Source organism: Crotalus tigris, unplaced genomic scaffold (genome assembly GCF_016545835.1).
Source record: "Crotalus tigris isolate CLP2741 ecotype Arizona unplaced genomic scaffold, ASM1654583v1 scf7180000019068.10715455, whole genome shotgun sequence".
Classification (NCBI taxonomy): domain Eukaryota; kingdom Metazoa; phylum Chordata; class Lepidosauria; order Squamata; family Viperidae; genus Crotalus; species Crotalus tigris.
In genome coordinates, this window is record NW_024097358.1 from 3,773,401 (window position 1) to 3,794,108 (window position 20,708).

At 39.9% G+C, this 20,708-nt stretch overlaps 2 protein-coding genes across 3 annotated transcripts in view; one reads left to right on the plus strand and one right to left on the minus strand.

Moving 5' to 3' along the window:
* LOC120315099 (cell migration inducing hyaluronidase 1) overlaps positions 1-12,121 on the plus strand; it is a 111,656-nt gene extending 99,535 nt beyond the window's left edge. For both annotated transcript variants that reach the window (XM_039358850.1, XM_039358851.1), the window contains exons 19-29: positions 1,669-1,704; positions 1,811-1,966; positions 2,719-2,899; positions 3,463-3,678; positions 4,320-4,531; positions 5,594-5,779; positions 6,522-6,726; positions 7,876-7,962; positions 8,181-8,338; positions 8,657-8,757; positions 10,094-12,121. In XM_039358850.1, coding sequence (XP_039214784.1) covers positions 1,669-1,704; positions 1,811-1,966; positions 2,719-2,899; positions 3,463-3,678; positions 4,320-4,531; positions 5,594-5,779; positions 6,522-6,726; positions 7,876-7,962; positions 8,181-8,338; positions 8,657-8,757; positions 10,094-10,221 — 1,666 coding nt within the window. In that variant the 3' untranslated portion in view covers positions 10,222-12,121. The remainder of the gene's footprint in view (positions 1-1,668; positions 1,705-1,810; positions 1,967-2,718; positions 2,900-3,462; positions 3,679-4,319; positions 4,532-5,593; positions 5,780-6,521; positions 6,727-7,875; positions 7,963-8,180; positions 8,339-8,656; positions 8,758-10,093) is intronic.
* A 1,234-nt stretch (positions 12,122-13,355) lies between these two features.
* MESD (mesoderm development LRP chaperone) lies at positions 13,356-17,378 on the minus strand. Its single transcript, XM_039358852.1, has 3 exons — positions 17,182-17,378; positions 15,669-15,901; positions 13,356-14,505 (listed from the first exon to the last, which is right to left on the minus strand). Exons 1-3 carry the CDS (start codon positions 17,344-17,346, stop codon positions 14,253-14,255), a joined length of 651 nt encoding a protein of 216 aa, XP_039214786.1. The 5' UTR covers positions 17,347-17,378; the 3' UTR covers positions 13,356-14,252.
* Positions 17,379-20,708: the final 3,330 nt, after the last annotated feature.

The window sequence follows — 20,708 nt, forward strand, 5'->3', positions numbered from 1 at the left end:
GGGTTCCCCCATCTTTCTATCCCATAATTTTTTCCCCCTTAAAATTAAATTTAGACCCACTTTCTGGTCTAAAAAATAAGCAGGATTGAACCTGAATAAGTACATAGATGGAGACACTGGGAAATCCTGCAGCTAAGTTAGACTGTCAAGTGCCATTTTGGTGTAGTGATTAAGGTGCTGGGCTCGTAACTGCGAGACCATGAATTCTAGTCCCACTTTAGGAAGAAAAACCAGGTGGGTGACATTGAGCCAGTCACTCTTGCTCAGCCCTAGGAAGAAAGCAATGGCTTCTGAAATCTTGTCAAGAAAACAGTAGAGACTTGTCTAGGGCTAGGCAGTCACCAGGTGTGAACCTTGCCTTGAAGGAAACTTCATTGTACTTCATGCTCTGTAATTGTCATTCAACTTTATGGGGTGACTTCAGAATAAATGACATGAGAATCAGAGCCACAATTTTGCAAGAATATAAAGAACTGGTTATGAAGGTCCAACAGAAAGATTTCATCAAAATGATCTGGGGGTAGGTGAATTGCAAAATTCAAATTAAAGGAATATTTTTATTGAGTTCTCTAAGACAGGGTTTTTCAACCAGTGGTACGGGTACCACCTGTGGTACATTGGCACCTGGCAGGTGGTACGCAACCATCCTAGAAAAGTGGTAGTGGAGGAGGGGAATGAGCTGAACCGGTGGCAGCACTGCACAAGCCTGAGCGAGAGATGGCTGGAGCTGCAGGGCTGTCAGGGCTCAGTGGAAGCACTAGGATCAGCACCAGGCTCCAGCTGGAGCTCGGCGCTGATCCTGGTGCTTCTGCTGAGCCCTGAAGAAGCACCAATCGGCTGGAATGTTGTAGCATCTCCAGGGTTTTGTGATTCACATTCAGATGCTTGGCAACTGATTCATATTTATGATGGTAACAGTGTCCCAGGGTCATGTGAAGTGACCAAAACCTTCTGCAACCACCCAGCAGATGGGGGAATAAAGACCAAACACCCCCCACCCCACCCCTGCTGCCAATCCTCAACAGAAATGCTCATAACAATGAAAACCTCAGACAGGAGGAAGAGCGCTGCTGGGCGGGCAGGCAGGTGTCTTGCTCTGCTGTGCCTTAGGGAGCACTTTTTTCAGTGCCATTGTAACTTCTAAAAGTCACTAAGCAAACTGTTGTAAGTCGAAGACTACCTGTACTTTATCACTTTTTTCCTTTTTTTTTTTTTTTTTTTTGATCATCAAGTTTTTGACACCTTGCTAGATGACTGGTGGTCCTCGGCTGTTGCCATATTCTAAAAGTGGTACAATGGGTGAAAAGGTTGAATGGGTGAATAGGCTTCTGCTCTAAGATTTACAGCTCCTGTTATGTTTAATACTGGTTGAGAAGTGCAGTGAAAGAAATAGTGGTCTTGTTTACACCTTGATGCTTCATAATGTAGCACCATATTGGGAGAAGCATAGATTCAGATTGTAAACCCTCTTTATAATGAATTTTCCTTCCGCACCCTTGAATATTCAAAGAAGCCTGTTTAAGAAATCATGGGGTTTTTTTCACTGCAACAATGGGGGAATGTTATTGAGAACCAAGCAAACTGAATAGCTTAACTAATAATGTCATTAAGCACAGACAGGAATCCAGTTCTCCAGATTAACTCAGGAATGCTCTCTCTTTTTTGTAGATTTGCTGACAACGGCATTGGCCTCACTTTGGCTAGGTAAGCATTCTTGGTTCCTGTTCAGAGTTTTTCGCCTCTTGCAGTTATAGAAAAGCAGGAGTTGGCCCAAGAAGCTAGGCTGACCAGCCATTTTGATCTCTCCTAGTGGTGGAACTTTCCCACACGATGACGGATCAAAACAAGAAATTAAAAATAGCCTTTTTGTTGGTGAAAGTGGAAATACAGGGACCGAAACAATGGACAACAACATCTGGGGACCTGGAGGATTAGACCACGGTGGACGGACTTTGCCCATTGGCCAGTGAGTTTCTCTCTGAAAATTTTCTTGTTGGGTTCAGGTTTCCAAACCAGTATAGAATTTAATTCTATTCTTTCTTTCTAAACCTGCCACTGAAAAGACCCTAAGTGAAAAAAGACATATCCTTGTTCTGCTCTTCTACAATGAACAGCTACTGATAACACACTTGAGATTCCGATATGATATAATAATAATAATAATAATAATAATAATAATAATAATAATAATAATAATAATAATAAAAAAAAGTTGGGAGGGACCTTGGAGGTAATCTAGTCCAACCCCCTGCTCAGGCAGGAAACCCTATACCATTTCGGACAAATGGCTGTCCAGTCTTCCAGTGTTGGAGCATTCACCACTTCTGGAGGCAGGATGTTCCATTGGTTAATTGTTCCGACTGTCAGGAAATTTCTCATTGTTCTAGGTTGCTTCCCTCCTTGATGAGTTTCCATCCATTGCTTCTTGTCCTGCCTTCAGGCACTTTGGAGAATAGCTTGACTCCCTCTTCTTTGGGGCAGCCCCTGAGATATTGGAACACTGCTATCCTGTCCCCCTTAGCCCTTCTCTTCATTAAACTGGACATACACAATTTCAGCAACCGTTCCTTATATGTTTTAGCCTCCAGTCCCCTGATCCTCTTTGTTGCTCCTCTCTCTACTCTTTCTAGAGTCTCAACATCTTTTTTACATCAGTGCACTTGTGCTTTTTGGCAATCCCTTAGAACCTAATGCACATCTTTCATCAATGCATTTCAGGAACTTCCCAATCAGAGGCATTCAGTTTTATGATGGGCCAATCAATGTTCAGAATTGCACTTTCCGAAAATTTGCTGCACTAGAAGGCCGACATACCAGTGCTCTGGCTTTCCGCCTGAACAATGCCTGGCAAAGTTGTCCTAACAACAACGTCACAAATTTGTTCTTCGAAGATGTCCCGGTGAGTTTGTCTTCAGGGTAGATTGATTGTGCCAAGAACAAATCTTGGAGGCAGAGTTGAGTTCCAGCAGAATTTGCAAAAGAAATTCTGCCCCAATGACAGAATTTCTTCCCTGTACATTTGCCATTGGTGCGTTGAGCTGAGTTTGGATTTAGCTTCAAATAAAGGATCTACACGTTGGTTTTGGCTATGTTTACAGTGATTTTGCTGTTGATGCCATCATAATCCCATTTTAGGGATTTATCTTTGTCTTCAACTTATACCCGTTCATCTGGTGACCGTTCAAAATTAAAATGGTACTGAAAAAAGTGATTTATGATTGGTCCTCACGCAGGCATTGCAACGTCGCCATGGTCACATGATCAAAATGGCCCTTGGCATCCCAGGGTCACATGATCACACTTTTCAATTAAAATGTCTGTCTAAATAAAAAGTGATGAACATCTATTCCATTATTGGGAGAAGAACCATGAACATATATATTCAGAGGTCATCATGTGAGGAGCATGTTGTGTGCCTCCTCAAATATTTACTAAGCCGTAGGTCTCTGTCCTCACTTGTAGATTTCCTCTAGAGTATTCTTTGGGGAGCCTGGACCTTGGTTCAATGGGTTAGACATGGATGGCGATAAAACATCAGTTTTCCATGATGTCGATGGCTCCGTGTCAGAATATCCTGGGTCATACCTTATCAAGGAGGACAATTGGCTCATTAAACATCGAGACTGCATCGAAGTTCCAGACTGGAGAGGATCCATCTGTAGTGGACGTTACGCACAGGTAGTAAGGATGGTGGTGGGCGCAACAGATTTGGAGAGCTGTTGGTTTCTCAGTTCCCTGCCATGCCTAGGACAGGGTGAAAATTGAATTTATGGGCTATTTGCAATCTAATAGGAACCCCAACATATAACAGAACTAGTAAAATGAAGCTTTTTCCACCAAGCCCCATTCCTAGAAGTTAAAAAAACAACAGTATACTCAATTATAGCCTTCTATGAGGCTTCGTTTCTTCCATGCACTGATAGCTAAATGGGAAGCCAAATTTCACGCAACATGAAAGATTTAAATAGCTTAAAAAGAAAAAAAAAAAAATGCCATTGGCCTGAAAGATAGAGATGGACAGAAAGTCCTTATTGAAGGCAGGAATTTAAAAACCCTGGGAATAAATAGCAATAGCATTTAGATCTATGTACCGCTTCATAGTGCTTTATAGCCCTCTCTAAGCAGTTTACAGGGTCAGCCTCTTGCCCCCAACAATCTGGTTCCTCATTTTACTCACCTCGTAAGGATGGTAGGCTGAGTCAACCTTGAGCTGGTCAGGATCGAACTGCTGGCCGTTGGCAGAATTACCATGCCATACTAATTAAATATACTATAAGTAAATATGCTATAAAGGGCTTTCTCTTTTCTTTCCTGAACAGGTGTACATCCAAGCATATAAATCATCCAATCTGAAGATGAAAATCATCAAAAATGACTTCTACACACACCCCTTGTATTTAGAAGGCGCTCTGAGCAAAAGTACCCATTACCAACAATACCAGCCTGTGATCACTCTGCAGAAAGGCTACACCATCCATTGGGACAAGGGAGCTCCTGAGGAATTAGCTATCTGGCTCATCAATTTCAATAAGTGAGCATGCAAGCCCTGAAAAAAAATCTTTCTGAATTTTTAATGCCCATCCTTTAGGGCAGTGGCCTCCAACATTTCTGGCTTTGTGGACCGTTGGGAAGAAGAGAAGGTTCTGCGCAAGTGCGGATGGAGTGTGTGTGCATGCAGCTTCATTTGTGTAAGTGGCGCCACTCGCACAAAGGGAGCTGCACGCACATCCTCACCTGCCCACTGTGGGTGCGAGTAAAGCTGCATGTGGGCACACACTTGCCAACTGTTTCTACGGTCCAGTAGGGGGCTGCAGCCCTGAAGGTTCAGGACCCGTGATCTAAGGCAGTGGTTCTCAACCTTTTTAATGCCGCGACCCCCAACCGGTCGTAAGTCGAGGACTACTCAACTGGTGCAGCACCGTTTGCAGAATGGGACTTTTGGCGGGCTCAGCAGGGCAGAGACAGCCTGGACAATTCCTATTGGCTTTTGAAAGCCAATGGAATTAGACTCTATTCAAGAGAGTCTATTCTATTGGCTTTCAAAAGCCAATAGAATAAAAGGGAGTAGCACAGCTAAGGAAAAGGGGGGGGGAAATGGCGGACTGCGTTGTTTGGCGACCCCCGTGAAATGGTCGTTCGACCCCAAATGGGGTCCCGACCCACAGGTGGAGAACCACTGATCTAAGGAAACACAACACATTATCATTTTCTAGCTCTGACGTCGTAATTTCAAAAATTTCATTCTCAATTTCACCCTCTTTTCACCTCAGTATTCTAAGTTCTTGCAGAAGAGAGGCAAAGCAGTCACAATTTAATGATTTAATACACAAAATGGGTCAATCTTCTTCTTTACTCAGAGCCAAAGACCTACCACTGGAGAATTGTTCCATATGACTTTAATGGATCTTTAAATCATTTTGGAACTAGTTAAGCACCGGCATCTAAGTATTTAAGCCAGCATGGAAAAAATCACTTTTTTAAAAAGCTAAATATTTGACTTGGCTTGTGGCATGTTCCAGAAAAGTCATAGTCATGAGATTTGGGGTTGAGCTTTTTGTTTTTAGTAATGCTTATTTTCCTTTCCTTTATTTAGGAATGACTGGATCCAAGTTGGATTTTGTTATCCTAAAGGGACAACATTTTCCATTCTCTCAGATATTCACAATCGCCTTTTGAAGAAAACCTACAAAACTGGGGTGTTCTATCCAGCTTTTCAAATGGACAGACTTGAATATCGATATCCTACCAAAGGCTATTACTACTGGGATGAAGACACTGGGTAAGGAATTAACAAGTATTCTCAAATTTTCCTGGGCTTGGGATAGGAAGAGATATTTCTGATTGCATTTGAGTGCATGACAACCTAAGCCATCCTTATGATTTCTTTTTTGTTTTGATGGGAACATCCTCAACAAGAAAAACAATATCACACGTGGCCTTGCAGCTTTGTCACACAGCAGTCTTAACCACTTCATTCCACAGGACAATACATTAATTGCATCTACCTTCATTGGCTTTGAAAAAATGTTCATGAGAGCACGGAGAGAGCTGTTTTTTCACACTTTTCCAGAGTTGTTCTTTGCCATCTAAAAGAGAACAGGAACACGCACAAACAGGAAGAGTGTTTGGTTTAAAATCTTAGAGGCCTCTCCCTTGCAGTCCCTCCTGCCCCAATGGAAAGAATCCATCCTAACCCTTATGGATACGGCTTCAGGTAGAACAGAGGTTCTCAACCTTGGCAGCTTTAAGACTTGTGAACTTCAACTCCCAGAATTCCTCAGCCAGCAAAGCTGGCTGAGGAATTCTGGGAGTTGAAGTTCACAAGTCTTAAAGTTGCCAAGGTTGAGAACCCCTGAAATAGAAGGAAAAAAGGTATGCATCTCCACTGGACAGTCCCTGTGGAGATACATCTTGGCCACTGGCAGGAAGAGTTGTGTCCTATTTCGATTATTATGACTATATCACGCCCTTAATCATGGCTCTTCAACTCTCGCCTTCTTCCTTTTTTTTTCTTTTAATAGGTTGTTATTTCTCAAACTGAAAGCTCAGCACGAGAAGGAGCCCTTTGCTTTCTGTTCCATCCGAGGCTGTGAACGGATCAGGATCAAAGCCAATATCCCTAAGCAAACTGGTACCAGTGACTGTGAAGTTTTAGCTTATCCAAAATATGCTGAGAAGCCGACAGTGGACGTGCCAATGCCCAAAAAACTGCCCAGTGCACACATGGTACACTGATTTACTTATTTATTTGTGTAATTTCCTTAGAGGAATATCTCTCCTGGATTTTCAAGGCTTTGTTTTGACTCTAGTTCCGGGGTCTTCAAGTTTGGCCCTTTTATTCTTGTGGAAAATGAGAGGACTCTTACGAATTCCAGAGGGTTTTAGCAGAGAGATTTATTGCACAGGTTCAGAAGCAATAGCAACAAGCAATTCTGAACCCCAAGGGCGGGTTCAGACTTCAGTTTTATACTTTCCTTTTTTTCTCTCAGGAACAAAGGAATACACATTGAAATACACATTGTAATACATTAGGTCCGTTTCTCACGGGTATACAATGGAGAGTTTGCTACATACATTGTATCCAAGTGCAATGCGCATTAGGTTAGTCACATACTGCTAACACAGCACTATTCCAGTAATTATGCAGATACATCATTATTCTAATGATTGTTCATCATTCCACATGACTTGTGGACTTCAACTTCCAGAATTCTTCATTCAGACACACTGGCTGAAGAATTCTGGGAGTTGAAGTCCACAAATCATAAAAGGGCCAAGCTTGAAGACCCCTGCTCTAGTGAAAGCTTCAGAATATGTTAAGTCTAGAGGTCTGAGTTTGAGTCTCTCTTAGTGTTGGCTTCAGTAGAGAAACTTTTTTCATATGTTGGCAGAGAGGAGGTTTACTGACAGGAGATCCTATCTGACATATTCTGTATTTACTCAATATCCTTTAGCCATGGTTAATTTAATACTTGTTTGCTCAATTAATAAAATGTTCCAGTCCACCCAAGTCACTGACTCAGGAACTAACCATGCAGGCTGAAACCATATAACCAGTTTGTGGTTCAGCATAACATGTGAATACAGTTATAGAACCAAAGTCCAGTCCTGGATCATCTAAGTCAAGAGGATTTTCTCTTGTTTAGCTTTAGTTTTGTAGTGTTAATAACATTTTTCAGTCTATTATATCATCTTCCACCCAGGTTAAAGTTTCTAATTTTATACCACAGAAGGAAAGCAAAAGAGTCTTGCCTGTGATGCCTTCAGAATAAGGCCATAAATTGTGCAGCTCTGATTCCAATATTCCAAGTTGATTTAGAAACTCCTTGAAGATCAGATGTAAACGCCATTTTCTTTCTTTTTAAAATCAAATAGAACAAGAAGGATCACTTTGTAGAACTGAAGATAGACAGCTACAAAACCAAATATTATCATCTCAAGGATGACTTTGCCTACATCTCAGTAAGTGATTGCTCCCCATTTTTTTTAAAAAAATGCTTATTAACTTGCCAGTTTATTTTTATACAAGGATGTTTGTCTTGGGTTCAATTTAGAACTCTGTACGCAATCCACATAAACCCAAAAGGAAGCATCAAAGAAAACGTTCAGAACAAGCAACCATTTGTTTCCAAACCTCCATTCTTGGAGGATATTAATGATCGCTTTTTCCTTTTCTGTAGGTTGATGGCAAGTCATTCTATCTTTCTGAAGAGGGCATTCAAGTAGTAGTGATTGACGGTCACGAGGGGAAAGTTGTTGACCGGAAGAGTTTCAAAAATATTATTCTGCAAGGAATCCCAGCTCAGATCATCAATTATGTCAACAACATTCAAAACAAGTAAGTTAATTGGAAACAAAGGCTTTCAACGATTCAGAAAGAAGTCATACTTGTAAAGTCATCTATTGCAGTACGCGACCTGCATCTAGCACCAGAATTATTAATCCATATAATCAACAATCAAAAGAATATCCGCAATAAATTGATCAGATTAAATAGGCTTACTGAGCAAATTTTCGGTGATTGGAGAAAGGAAGACTCTGTTAAATTCTGTGGATTTTTATGATGATGACTGTAGGACAGCTGTTCAGTTAATCAGTTTTGGTGAATAACTCAATTCAATCAAATGATGCATGTAATTTTTCTGCCTTCTTCTAGCTCTATAGTGGTGATGACCTCAAAAGGAAGGTTTGTTTCAAAAAGTCCATGGACCAAAGTCCTGGAGACACTTGGAGCAAAACCAGGCTTTAAATTGAAAGGTAATGCTTTATTAATATCAGAAAATATAGTATGAAATTTGCTAGACTTCTGTTATGGCTGACTTTGCGAAGAGCGCTTTTTCTAGCAAGTTTTGTTGTCCTGTGGCTGCTCTTGTCTTTTCAGATTGTATTTTTTTTTAGTGCCCTGTGTCTTTTCACACAGAAGGTTAGTAGAGAAAAAAGAGATGGTAAAACCATTAAGAATTGTCCATCTGTTTTTGTTTTTTTTTTTTTACATCTGAAAGTACTCCAAATATTTCATTTTGGTAAACTGTTGAAATGCTTAATGTAAGTGAAGTTTGGAAAAGGAGAGTGCCTTTCAATAACACAGAGTTTTCATCTTTCCCTTTTCTAACCAAAAATTCAGTTATTTCTTTTAGTGTGGTGAATATGGAAAGCCAGGTTGGTGTAGTGGTGAAAGCAGCAGGCTAGTAATCAGCCTGTGAAGTCTAGTCCCATCTTTAGCACGAAGCTAGCTGGATGACCTTGGGCCAGTCAGTCTCTCTCAGCCCAAGCATGGAGACAATGGCAAACCACTTTTGAAATTTTGCCACAAACTTACCTTGGCAACTTACCAGGGACTTATCCAGGCAGCCACCAGGAATCAAGACAGACTCAAAGGCAGTCCTGCCCCACCAAAAGATGAATATTTGTTATAAAATTCATCTGTGCTTCAAATACAATCAGTCTAGAAATCCTAGGTACTCAAGCAGCAAAGATTGTATAGTTTCTGCACCAGAAAAGTAAACTTGGATGGAAGAGCCCTTAGAAATATTATGTTTTTACTGAATGTAAACTGCCTTTGAGAGAGATTTCAAGTATTCCACACATCCCAATGTGGTAAGCTGAGAGAGAAAAGACTTTTAAGAACACCAGGTTCTTCAATATTCAGAACATTCCGAGAAATTCTGTATCACCAAATGCAGAATGGCAACATGTTCACTTCCTGGTTTGCTACTATTTATCCCACTCACTTTTTTTTTTTAAATTCTAATATCATTTAAACTGGGGGAAAAGATCTGTTCATAGTATAATAGAAGTGTGGAGATGGAAAGGATCGACCATCTTCAATATGAAAAAAAAAATTAACAATCAGTCCATTCTTCTTCTATTTGATGCTTTTGGTTATGATCTCCAAAAGGTTCTTGATAGAGTAAAGGAAGACAAAAGCCACATGCATCTTCTCAGGAAAAGATGCTGCTGGTTTAAGATGTGGCATTGATGGAAACGGCCTCCGATGATGCTGAAAAACACTCTCTGCGGCGTATTGATTATAAATATTGTCCCAGATCAGTTTTGCTCACTGCACAATTCTTATTTATTTATTTATTTAAAGATAAAATGGCTTTTGTTGGCTACAAGGGCAGCTTCCAGCCTTTCTGGATCAAGCTGGAGACCAATGAAGAAGCCGTGAGAATCTTTCAAGCGCTGCCCGTTCCTGTGGTCAAGAAAATGAAACTCTGAGGAAGCATCTCTCTTTGAAAACACCCTCCAAAGAAAAAAGGATGAGAGGAATGACGGCTTTTCTAAGATGTAATATATTTTGTTGCTGTACATAAGAGAGAAGTTACTGTAAATAAGCCTTCACCTTGAACAACCAACATTCCTTGATCAAACGAGTCCAGTTGGTTTGATCTGTTTGGTTACTAACAGATTCCCTGTCCTGCCAGCAGGTTCAGGGCAACAGTTTTTTTTTTGTTTGTTTGTTTGTTTTGTTTTAAATGGTCTCATCTTGTCTCATCTCAATTCTGTGAAGCACCATGGCCACCTCTTGGTTGATTCGTAGATCACTGTGGTCCTGAATTCATTGGACGTGCAGAAGATGTTTCTTCTTCTTCTTCTTCTCCAATTCAACCTTTCACTCGTCTTGAATGTTCAAATGCAGACTCAGGAAATGAATTCCACTTTTACGTGGTACTGTTGGCTATGTAAATAAGGAAGTGTAAGCTAAAGTCAATATGCACAGCTAGCAAGAACTGCCAAATGTCAAGAGCTGGTCAGTATGGCTAGACTGGTCAATGGGCACTGCACAGGGTGAACTAGAGGGGCAATTTTATAGGCACTGTTTCTTGTCTCACTCGAATGCTAGAATAGTGTTAAGCTTTCCAGTTGCATTAAAGCTATTGCTGAGATGGTGGGAATCTCACACGACAAGACCATGGAGATCCCGTCATAGGAAGTCATCGTTCATGAAACAATTACTTTGAACGTACAGGATATATTTGGCTAAAAAGAGGAATATCTACCCTTTTCCTAGCCTGAAAGATGTTACTTCTTCCCTCGTACGCATATTTAATACTAACTGAAACTATATTAAGCTATAGGCAAACAGGGCTATGTATACGTTCCCTGCCCACATTCCTGGATCAGCAAGTAAAAATCTCAAAAGCCCTTAAGCGGGGGAATATTGTACAATGATGATAGTAATTAAGGACAGTTTCAATCAAGACTGTCCAGCTTGTGCCCTTCTCTACAGGCAGTCCTCAAGACTACAATTGAGTCCCAAATTTCTGTTGCTAACTGAGACATTTGTTAAGTGAATTTTGCCCCCTTTTACGACCTTTCCTGCCGCAATTGTTAAGTGAATCACTGCAATTGTTAGGGGGATCTGACTTTGCTTGTCAGGGCATAAAAGACAATCACACGACCCCAAGCCATCTTAAGTGTAAATCAGTTGCCAAGCATCCAAATTTTGATCACATGACCCTGGGGATACTGCAACGGTCTTAAGTGTGAAAAACGATCATAAGTCACTTTTTTCACTGTTGTCACTTCGAACAGTCACTAAAGGAATGGCTGTAAGTCCAGAGTGAGCCTTTTAAGGTTTCCGACACCCAACTGACCATTTATGTTCTTTGAACCGTGACTTTTCCGAAGTTATTATCCATAGCAACTTGTTTCAACAACCTACATTTAACAGTCCGCTTTACACGATCTTTTGTTTTTGTCCGTATGTCAATTCAAATCTTTTACCCGAAATAGCTGGTCCTTTTTCGGAACAAGATGTACAGCGTTTTGTATATTTTATAAAGAAAAATGATAATAATAATCTTGATGGGGGAATGATATATTTATTTATTGCAAAGGCACAAAAGGGTTATAACCGAAGAGAGCAAAGATGATACAACAGTGGGGGAAGGTGGGAGGGGTTTTTGCCAAAAAATAAAATAAAAAATGTAAGGAGTGCTCTCTTTGCAGTTGAATTTTTTTAATGGTTGCAGGTGTGACATACGGTCTCTTTGACAGAAATCCTTTTTTTTTTAATACGATACACCTCTCGTTTCCAAATGTTTTCACTTGCAACTTAACATTTTGTGGTTTGGAATACCCAATTTATTGAAATAAAAATTTCAGCACAATTTGACAATTGGTGACTTTATTACGCTAAACTACCAAGATACCTTTCATCCCATTTTCTACTCTTATGAGTAAAAAAATGATTTACTTTTTGTGCTTGGTCTATGTATATGAAGCATCCCTTTTAAAACTTTTAAAAAAAACAACATGCCAGAGCAAAAGTATCAATAGCATTTCTCACCGTTTGAATGAAGGACAAGTTTAAAAAGCCACCCAGAGTCACCATATAGGGGAGATGAGCGGCATAAAAATGTAATAAAATAAATAAAATAATTAAAAGCTGCATTCTGGGAGCTCCTTCCAAGCAGTTGGTGAAAATAAGGAATACAACTAGTCTTCACTCTGTTCTGTGTAAACTGGCGTTCTATTCACTGTTTACTTAGATGTGACTCACTTCTACATCCCAATTCCCAAACAGTTAAGATTCCATTTGGTATTTTAAGCAATCTACATAAGCAAAAGAAACCCCAATCTTCCTGATCTGTGGTCCTAATTGAAAAAATTACTTTGGAAAACAAAACGGCTAAAAGATTGCTGAGAAGCAGCTTCTATTTCCTAACAATGAGACGTTCCATAAATCCTAGCTGTGGCTGGGTTTGCACAACAGGCATTGCTAGAATATGGTACTATCCTGGTTTGTACGTCAGCCTCTTATGCAAGCCTAAACAACTGGGTTAACTGAGAGAACTTGATTTAGTCAACCACAGGCTGACGAACTGGGCCAACCCAAGCTAATACAGCAATCTTCCATCTATCTTATGCTTGTTCTCTAGTGTTCTTCTTCAATGGAAGCTGGTAAACAAGATTTCCAAGCTGTCTCAAAGGTTTTTTTTTTCTTCAAAAGGCAACTGAACTGTTTTGAAATGCACCTATTTGTCCTTGTTCTTGCGAACTGAATGCCAGAAAAACTCTTTCAAAATAAAATCAAGAGGGGGGAAAATAGAGGGAAGAAGCAGATAAATTTAACATCAAGGAAAAAACAGTAAATTATCACTCCAATCGCCATCCAAAGTTCAAAGCAGCAAAGCTTTTATAGAACAACCTTCGTGTGTAAAATGTCAATTTGTTAAAACAGGCTTAGCTTCTGGAAGAGAGTTACACATTACACTAGCCAGACTTCAAAACAAGCCATTTCCTTTGTTATTTGGCATACAGACAGCACCACCATGTGGATAGTCTGGGCTGAATCAGATACCAGAGTAAGACAAGGAAGGATGGATAAAGGATTCCAAATAGCAATCTTTTATGAAAAAATTATAGAAATTTATTGAAGTTTTGGAAGAAGCATTCACACAAACAGCAACTTTTCCTTAATTACCTTTAAAAAAAATCTTTTAAAGAAAAAAACCTACCATGGCTGTTCCAAGTATTGCTCATTTTTCATGGCACTGAATATAAAACTGTAACAGCAAATGAAATCCGATACAATGGCCACAAACTTGAACTTTTTTTGTTAACATCTTAGGAGAAAACAACACAACCTGTAATATATATCCATTTGCATGGATATATTTACCACAGAAAAACCATACTATATTCCCACACATCTTATTTTTGCAATCAACTGGACTGTATCTGTGGATATTCTTCTTCACATTTTATACTATCAAAAAGTATATTGATTTAGTGTGATTAGCTAATTAACAGAAAATTTTATTTCCATTTCGGTGTGGAATACTGGAATATCAGTACCTTAAAAGCAAATCAACTTAGATCTGTTTTGGTATAATCAGTGACAAATCTCAAGTTACAAATTTTAAGACGCAATGAAAGTGTATTGTTCATTCAGATTAATCACAATATTGAGAAATCAGGCGGCTTCTAAGTTTTGCTTTTCCTTCTCCCTATTCTTCTGAGTCATCTGCAATACCATATGGAAAAATCAGCTTTCCAAGTGGAGACCTCCCTCATCCCCTGGACCCAGCCCATAATACTAAACTGACAGGGAGTGGAGGCTTAATGGTTGATTGAATATAAGCAGCCCACAGCCATTAACCACCAACTCTGCTATTTCTCAATGAATGCCTCTCATCAGTAAGTAAGCTGCTCCCTTAACCATTTAATAATTTGAAACTTGCAAAACCTTTTTCTCTTTCTGAAATGTTCCAAATCTCTTTTACAGCATTTCGGTGCATTTATCAAAGATCTTCTTTTCCTCTGCTTGCATGGTTGCTATCTGTAACGGTTCCAGGTTTTACATCTTTTTTCTTGGAGGATTTGTCAGGTTTCAGTTTATTTTTTTCTTTCCCTGCGCCTCCTTTACCAGGGTAGACTTGACCTTCCAAAGTGACATCTTCACATCTCTCTTGAGTTACCAGAAAGTCTTTGACCTCCCACGCATAGCTTCCATCACGCAGCATAAAGATGGCGCGGTTTGAACCGACAATGAACCTAGATTTCAAAAGATATTCGGTTAGTCGTTTCTAAACTCCTTTGTTTCAGGAGGCAGAAATCCAGAAATATGGTTTTATATGCTACCCAGAGTTATTTTGTGTGAGATGGGTGGTCATATAAATATGATTAATAAAGAAATCCAGAATCTGGATATTCAAGTATTAACGGGCACACCTGCATTTAAAAAAAAGTAAATGGTGCTCAAACTGGGATGTATTATAGCATACAATACTTTTATTACTTTTCTAAGACTTTTTCCACTGGTTTAAATGGAGCCTTATATACAAGTTTGGAATGAGATAGATAAGAAGCTATTTCAGTAATGTGATGACATAAAAGCTACTACTATTACTACTTAGTACTACTACTACTACTACACACATACACACACCCTGTGGTACTTCAAAGTAAAATACTAAACATCTGTATCAAACCTGTGTGGAAATAGTATTGTCTGAATAACCTAAAACAGACCTATGGCAAAATTGGATTAGTGTTTAAAATTCAACTGCAATCAACCCCGCCTAGGTAGGGCATATAATGTATGACCTCTCCCAGAGGTAAAAATATATATTCATTTCACAGTTAAAGTGAAACAAAAAAAGTACACAACCCTTGCACCAAGGTTTGCTCCCCAGAAAATGCATGCAGATTTCAATTTAGATCAGAGAAAAAACACTGAAAAGAGGAAAACTAGCTACATACACAAATGTATAGTGGTCAGTTGATAAAATACTACATTTACCTGCAAAGTGATTTTGCCTCCCCAAATAAATTAATTCTTAAAATATGGGAATCAGGTTAAATTTATTTCAGTAATCCGTGACTTACAACCATAATGGAGTCTGAAATTTCTGTCATAAGTCAAGGTACTCACACGACTAGACTCGATTTTATAACTATTTTTGCAGGTGTCATTAAGTAAATCTATGTATTCTTAAGGGCATTTTTTTGCCAGAAACTTGTCAAAAAAACATTGTAAATCATGGTCACATGACCACGGAGCATTGCAACCAGTACTAAAGATGACCCATGTTTACAATGAGACACAGGGAATTGCGGCTGTAACTAGGAGAGTGCTACCTATTCCCACTTTTTTTTTCTCCAGCAAAAAGAAATCTGGGGGGGTGGGGTGATCACACAACTCTAAAGGCTTTTACCTCTGTACATCGTAATTGGCATTGAAAAGGCTTCCTTGCCACAGGTTTGTAATTTGCTCCGTCTCCTTCTCCGTTGGCTCTCCTGACACAGTGACAAACATCATGAGAGTTTTCCCCTTTTTGGTCATTTTCAAAATGCTCTCAGGCTTTCCTGGATCAATCTTGGAGAAGTCTAATGGTGCAGATGGGCGCTTGTGCTCAGGAAGATCTCCTTCTTCTATATCATCATCCTCCTGTGTTTGAAACAAAACAAGAGCCTTGAAAAGACTTTGAAAAGAAAGAGGCCTTAATCCTCTCCAAGCGATATAAGCTCATTACTGAAAAAAAAAAACCAGACCCACTTATTCCTTTTGCATCCTTTACACTCAGTTTGTTAGTCAATGACATCACCCCTGCAAAACCAACAAAACAATGCCAATCGTGAGAATTATACTGCATCATAGTCCAGCTTCCCCCAACGAACTTCCCTTCAAATGTACAGGGTTAAAATTTCCCATACCTTTAGCCAACCAGACATAGAGCTTAACCCAGCACCAGATCAGGAAAAGCTATCCAGTTCTAAAATATTTCGATTATTTCTAATGTTTAATTTGAATGGTTTTCTATGGAAGCATTGGAAGGGTGACAAAAGAGGTGGAAAGTATTAATTCTTGACATTGACTTTTGTATTTTACTTGATTCCTATAGCCATCCATCTCAACAAGCAACTCCATTTTGTCTATTGGCTGTGTGCCACCCAGAGGCACACAAGCAAGATGGGCAAATTGAATAAATACATAAAATGCATGTATTTATTAAACACACCCTCCCATTTTCAAACCACACACACACACACACACCCGCTCAGTGAAGCAGAACCTGAAGTGATGGGGTGCAAAAGGACCACAATGGCCAGATCCACTCAACATCCAGGATGGTTTAGCAGCACCCGGGGTGTGTGTGTGTGATATAGTGCCACACTAGCTTTGCTGAATGGTCTGAGATGCAGAGTTGTTGTTTTTTGTTTGGGCTTACCACACTGGACAAAATGACCCCTGGGCTTTATGTCTATGGAGATTCTCAGTCATGCAGGCCATGTTTGTCCCAAAGGTGCTTTTTCCACAAGGTAAGTTGGACTTTGTATTTCTTTGAAGACGTCTCGCTTCTCCTCCAAGAAGCTTCTTCAGCTCTGACTGCACGCTGACTCCATTCCCCACCATCCGGTCAGAACCGAAGAAGCTTCTTGGTTGAGAAGCAAAACGTCTTCAAAAGAGAAAAAAGGAAGTCCAGTTGCCTCCTGAAAAAAATAGCACCTTAGGGACCCCTGGGCTTTGCAAATCATGGCTTAAGGATACACACGTCATCTGCATTAGCCAATGGCGGCTTATTGCACTAGCCAGGATCGAGGCTGCTTGGTGGAACCAAAGGAATCCGGGCCTCGTTCCTGAGAGGGCAGTAAAGGGGAGACGGACAGTGGGGGGCTTCTAAGGAGCTTCTTCCCCCTCTTCTTCTTCCTCCACCTCTTCGCCTATACCTCCCATTGCTCCAACAGCCGCGCCATGTCGGCATCGTTATAGTCCCGAATGTCTTTCTTCTTCTTCGCCGGCTTGTCGGGGCTCTTCTTCGGCTCCTCCGCAGCCACCAAGCAGGCGCAGAGCACCACCGCCGCCAGGCACAGCCACAAGCGGGTCGCCGCCATCTTCTCCCGCCGCTGGGAAGCGGAGCAGGAAGTCAGGGATTGGCCCGCCCACCTGGCGGGGAGACCTGCGCAGGCGCAGCAGGCCTCAAACCGGAAAAATCGGGGGGAGCTGGGCGCGACAAGCAGGGTTTTTTTTAAACGAGGAGCTTTGTAAGTGAGGCAGAAGGAAAGGGGCGGGAGGCGGACTGTACTACTTTGGATTCCAACGGGGGGATATTTTTGGTTATTGTAAAAAAAAAATGCTCGTTTTCTTGCTCTCGTTTTCTTCTTTTTAAAAAAAGCAAGCAGGAATTCAGTTTTCATTACAGGCTAGGCAAAAAGTCCCAATCCACAGTTATACCAAGCTGTAACCTTGTATAAACTTCCTTGGGAGAAAGCTCCATGGCATGTACTGTGGGTGTTTTACTTCTGAATCCACATGCTTAGAAGGGAACTGCCAAATAAATGATGAAGTCTGCTATTTTCTTGTAAACACAATCTTCATGTTACAGTATCAGGAAGTTGGCTTGCTACACTTTGGCAATTGCAGATGTTTGTTTGTTTTATTGGTCTTTGTATTGATTGACTTTCCAAGTAGTTTGCAACATATTGTAGCCTTTTCTGGATGGAAAGCCCTACAGAACCACTATCATAAACAGGTGTAACTTGACTTACAGCAGTTTGTTTAGTGACTGTTCAAACTTACAACAGCACTGAAAAAAAATGACTTATTACCGTTTTTCACTCTTGCAATGAGTGAAACAATGAAACTAATCAAAGAGAAAAGCAACCTAGAACTAAGAAATTTCCTGACAGAACAATTAATCAGTGGAACAACCTGCCACCAGAAGCTGTGAATGCTCCAACACTGGAGGTTTTTAAGAAGAGACTGGACAGCCATTTGTTTTGTGTGTGTGTGTGTGTGTGTGTGTGTGTGTGTGTGCAACATGCAGCATTTTAATACAGCAATTAAAAGAGTGACTTGGTTGCATGTTGCACGTGTATATATATATATATATATATATATATATATATATATATATATGGCACCAGGTTAGAAAATGGGAGACCATGAGTTCAAGTTCTGCCTTAGCCATGAAAGCCAGCTGTCTGACTTTGGGCCAATCACTAGAAGACTTTGAGTTCTAATCCCACCTTAAGCATGAAAGCCAGCTCGGGTGACCACTCACTCTCTCTTAGCCCAACCCACCTCACAAGGTTGTTGTGGGGAAAAATAGGAGGAGGAAGGTGTGGTGGATATGTTTGCCACCTTAAGTGGAATACAACTAAATAGGCAAATAATTTATGTTTTTATAGATAAATATATATTTATTTTCACAATCTTTTAATAACAGATACTCTGTTAATAACAGTAGTAGCTGGAACAGCAAAGTGTGCAATAGACCAGAATACACAGTTGTAGTTGATTAATGAGGGAGTGCTGACTCATGCATGAGGCAATCTATGCTCTGATTGGTTACGGGGGAGTTTCCCGTTTTTCCCGCCTTTTTCTTCTCTGTGTTTGATTTACCTCATGATGTTCCTGTGTCCCTATCTAGCATTTGCTCTTTCTGCAGCAATGTTGAGCAATAAATAAATGTATATATTTAAAAGACTACAAGTTCCTATTAGTGACTCTGACTTTACCTGGATAGCTGCTGCTCAATTCTCTGACAGAATACAAATAAATAAATAATTTATATTTTTATAGATAAATATTTTCATCATCTTTTTAATCACAGATGCCAGGCAATGTTTTTAGATTACTTTGCTGGTCTTAGAATACTTTAAAAAGGGCATTCATATCAGAGTAACAGTGCGGTTGTTTGGTTTTTGGTTTTGTTTAAATGGGGAACAGGAATGGGAGACTCCCTTCTGGGCCTGTTTTTGTTAACATCAAAGGAGTTCACAACATTTGCGCAGAAATTAAGTCGGCTCCCACCCTTCCTGACTTGCATTGTGTATAACCAAACCCGTATGTTGCCCAGCTGTGGCAGAAGCAACCAATCTGTATTTCCTGACCCAATCTATATTTCCTGAAATGTATGGAAAGATTTTCACAGAGGTCTCCCAAATGTAATAGTTGCCTTCTGCAAACTCACAAAGCAGTTGTCACTTTTATTAGCCTGACAGTTCTTGATCGCTCAAATTTCATGTGCAACCAGAGAGTTTCTGATCAGCATTTCATTCATTTGCAGAATCAATATTTTGATTTCCCTTCAAGCAGGAAGCTCCCTTTAGCCCTGGAGAATGTGCACCATTGGTTGCAAGTTTGATTAATGAGATATTTAGTATGACTCCTACCTTGATATCAGGTAGCATTAATGCAAGTCAAAATCCAGTGTAAGGCTAATGCGTTGGAGTTTGGGACACTAATCCGCATGCAATACAATGTGATCTGATAAATAGGGTGATATTTTTTTTTTAAATGTGCGCAAAACAAAGAAAAGGAAGGGAATCCTTTCAGGGAAAGCTCAAGAGAGAGAAAAGCAAAGGCTCATTTTGAAGAAGTACAGCAGAATACAGGAGAAAGCTTTATACAGTATATATAATAATTTGAATTATTTAAGTCTTTCTGAATTCTGTTTAACTAGAAGAGATGGGAGTGATATTTAGATCTTGTCTTTATTTTGCTTTCTAGAACTACTCTAGAAACTAGAAGCTACTCTGTGAAAAAGAAAAAGATGAACTTCAGTTGTAGGTATGTTCTGTGAAATGTTTTGCTGTTACATTAATGAATTTATAAAAATATGTCTAAAGTTTTTCATGGCCTGTTTCTGTCAGGCTGTAACCAGCTGCCCTATTTTCCATAGTAATCTCTCTCAATAGTGCAAATTCAAATAATGCCACCATTTCATGCGGTTTGTTATCAACTCTAATTAAGATCTACTTTTATCTACAAAAATGTGGGTAGGTTTCTGAAACCCCCAAAGCCAGAGAATCTCTTAGAGTCTGTAGGCAAAGCCTATTTATTCATTTTGGTGTACAATTCTGATCAGATTTTTAAGAAGAAAAGAAATCATGAGTTTTCTATAATCTGGGATGGGTGGATATAGGTACCAAAAATCATAGCGTGGTTCATTTTGGATGGAGGTGAACCTACCCACCTTTGTGAATTAGTACGCTATGGGGTACCTGAGCCACATAATTTGCAAACCAAAGGTGGGTAGGTTCAGATTACAGTTTATTTACAAAACAAAGATGATCCATGGCTTGTACAATATATGAACAGGAAAAGCAATGGATTTATTTCCACCAGACAAGATTCAGTCATCTGTTAGGGGTGCTTTGATTTTCATTCAGAAAGACTATAGGATTGAATTCAGCGGCTTAACTGTACAATCTTCTGTTTACACAACTTGCTCATGCTTGAAGTAAACACC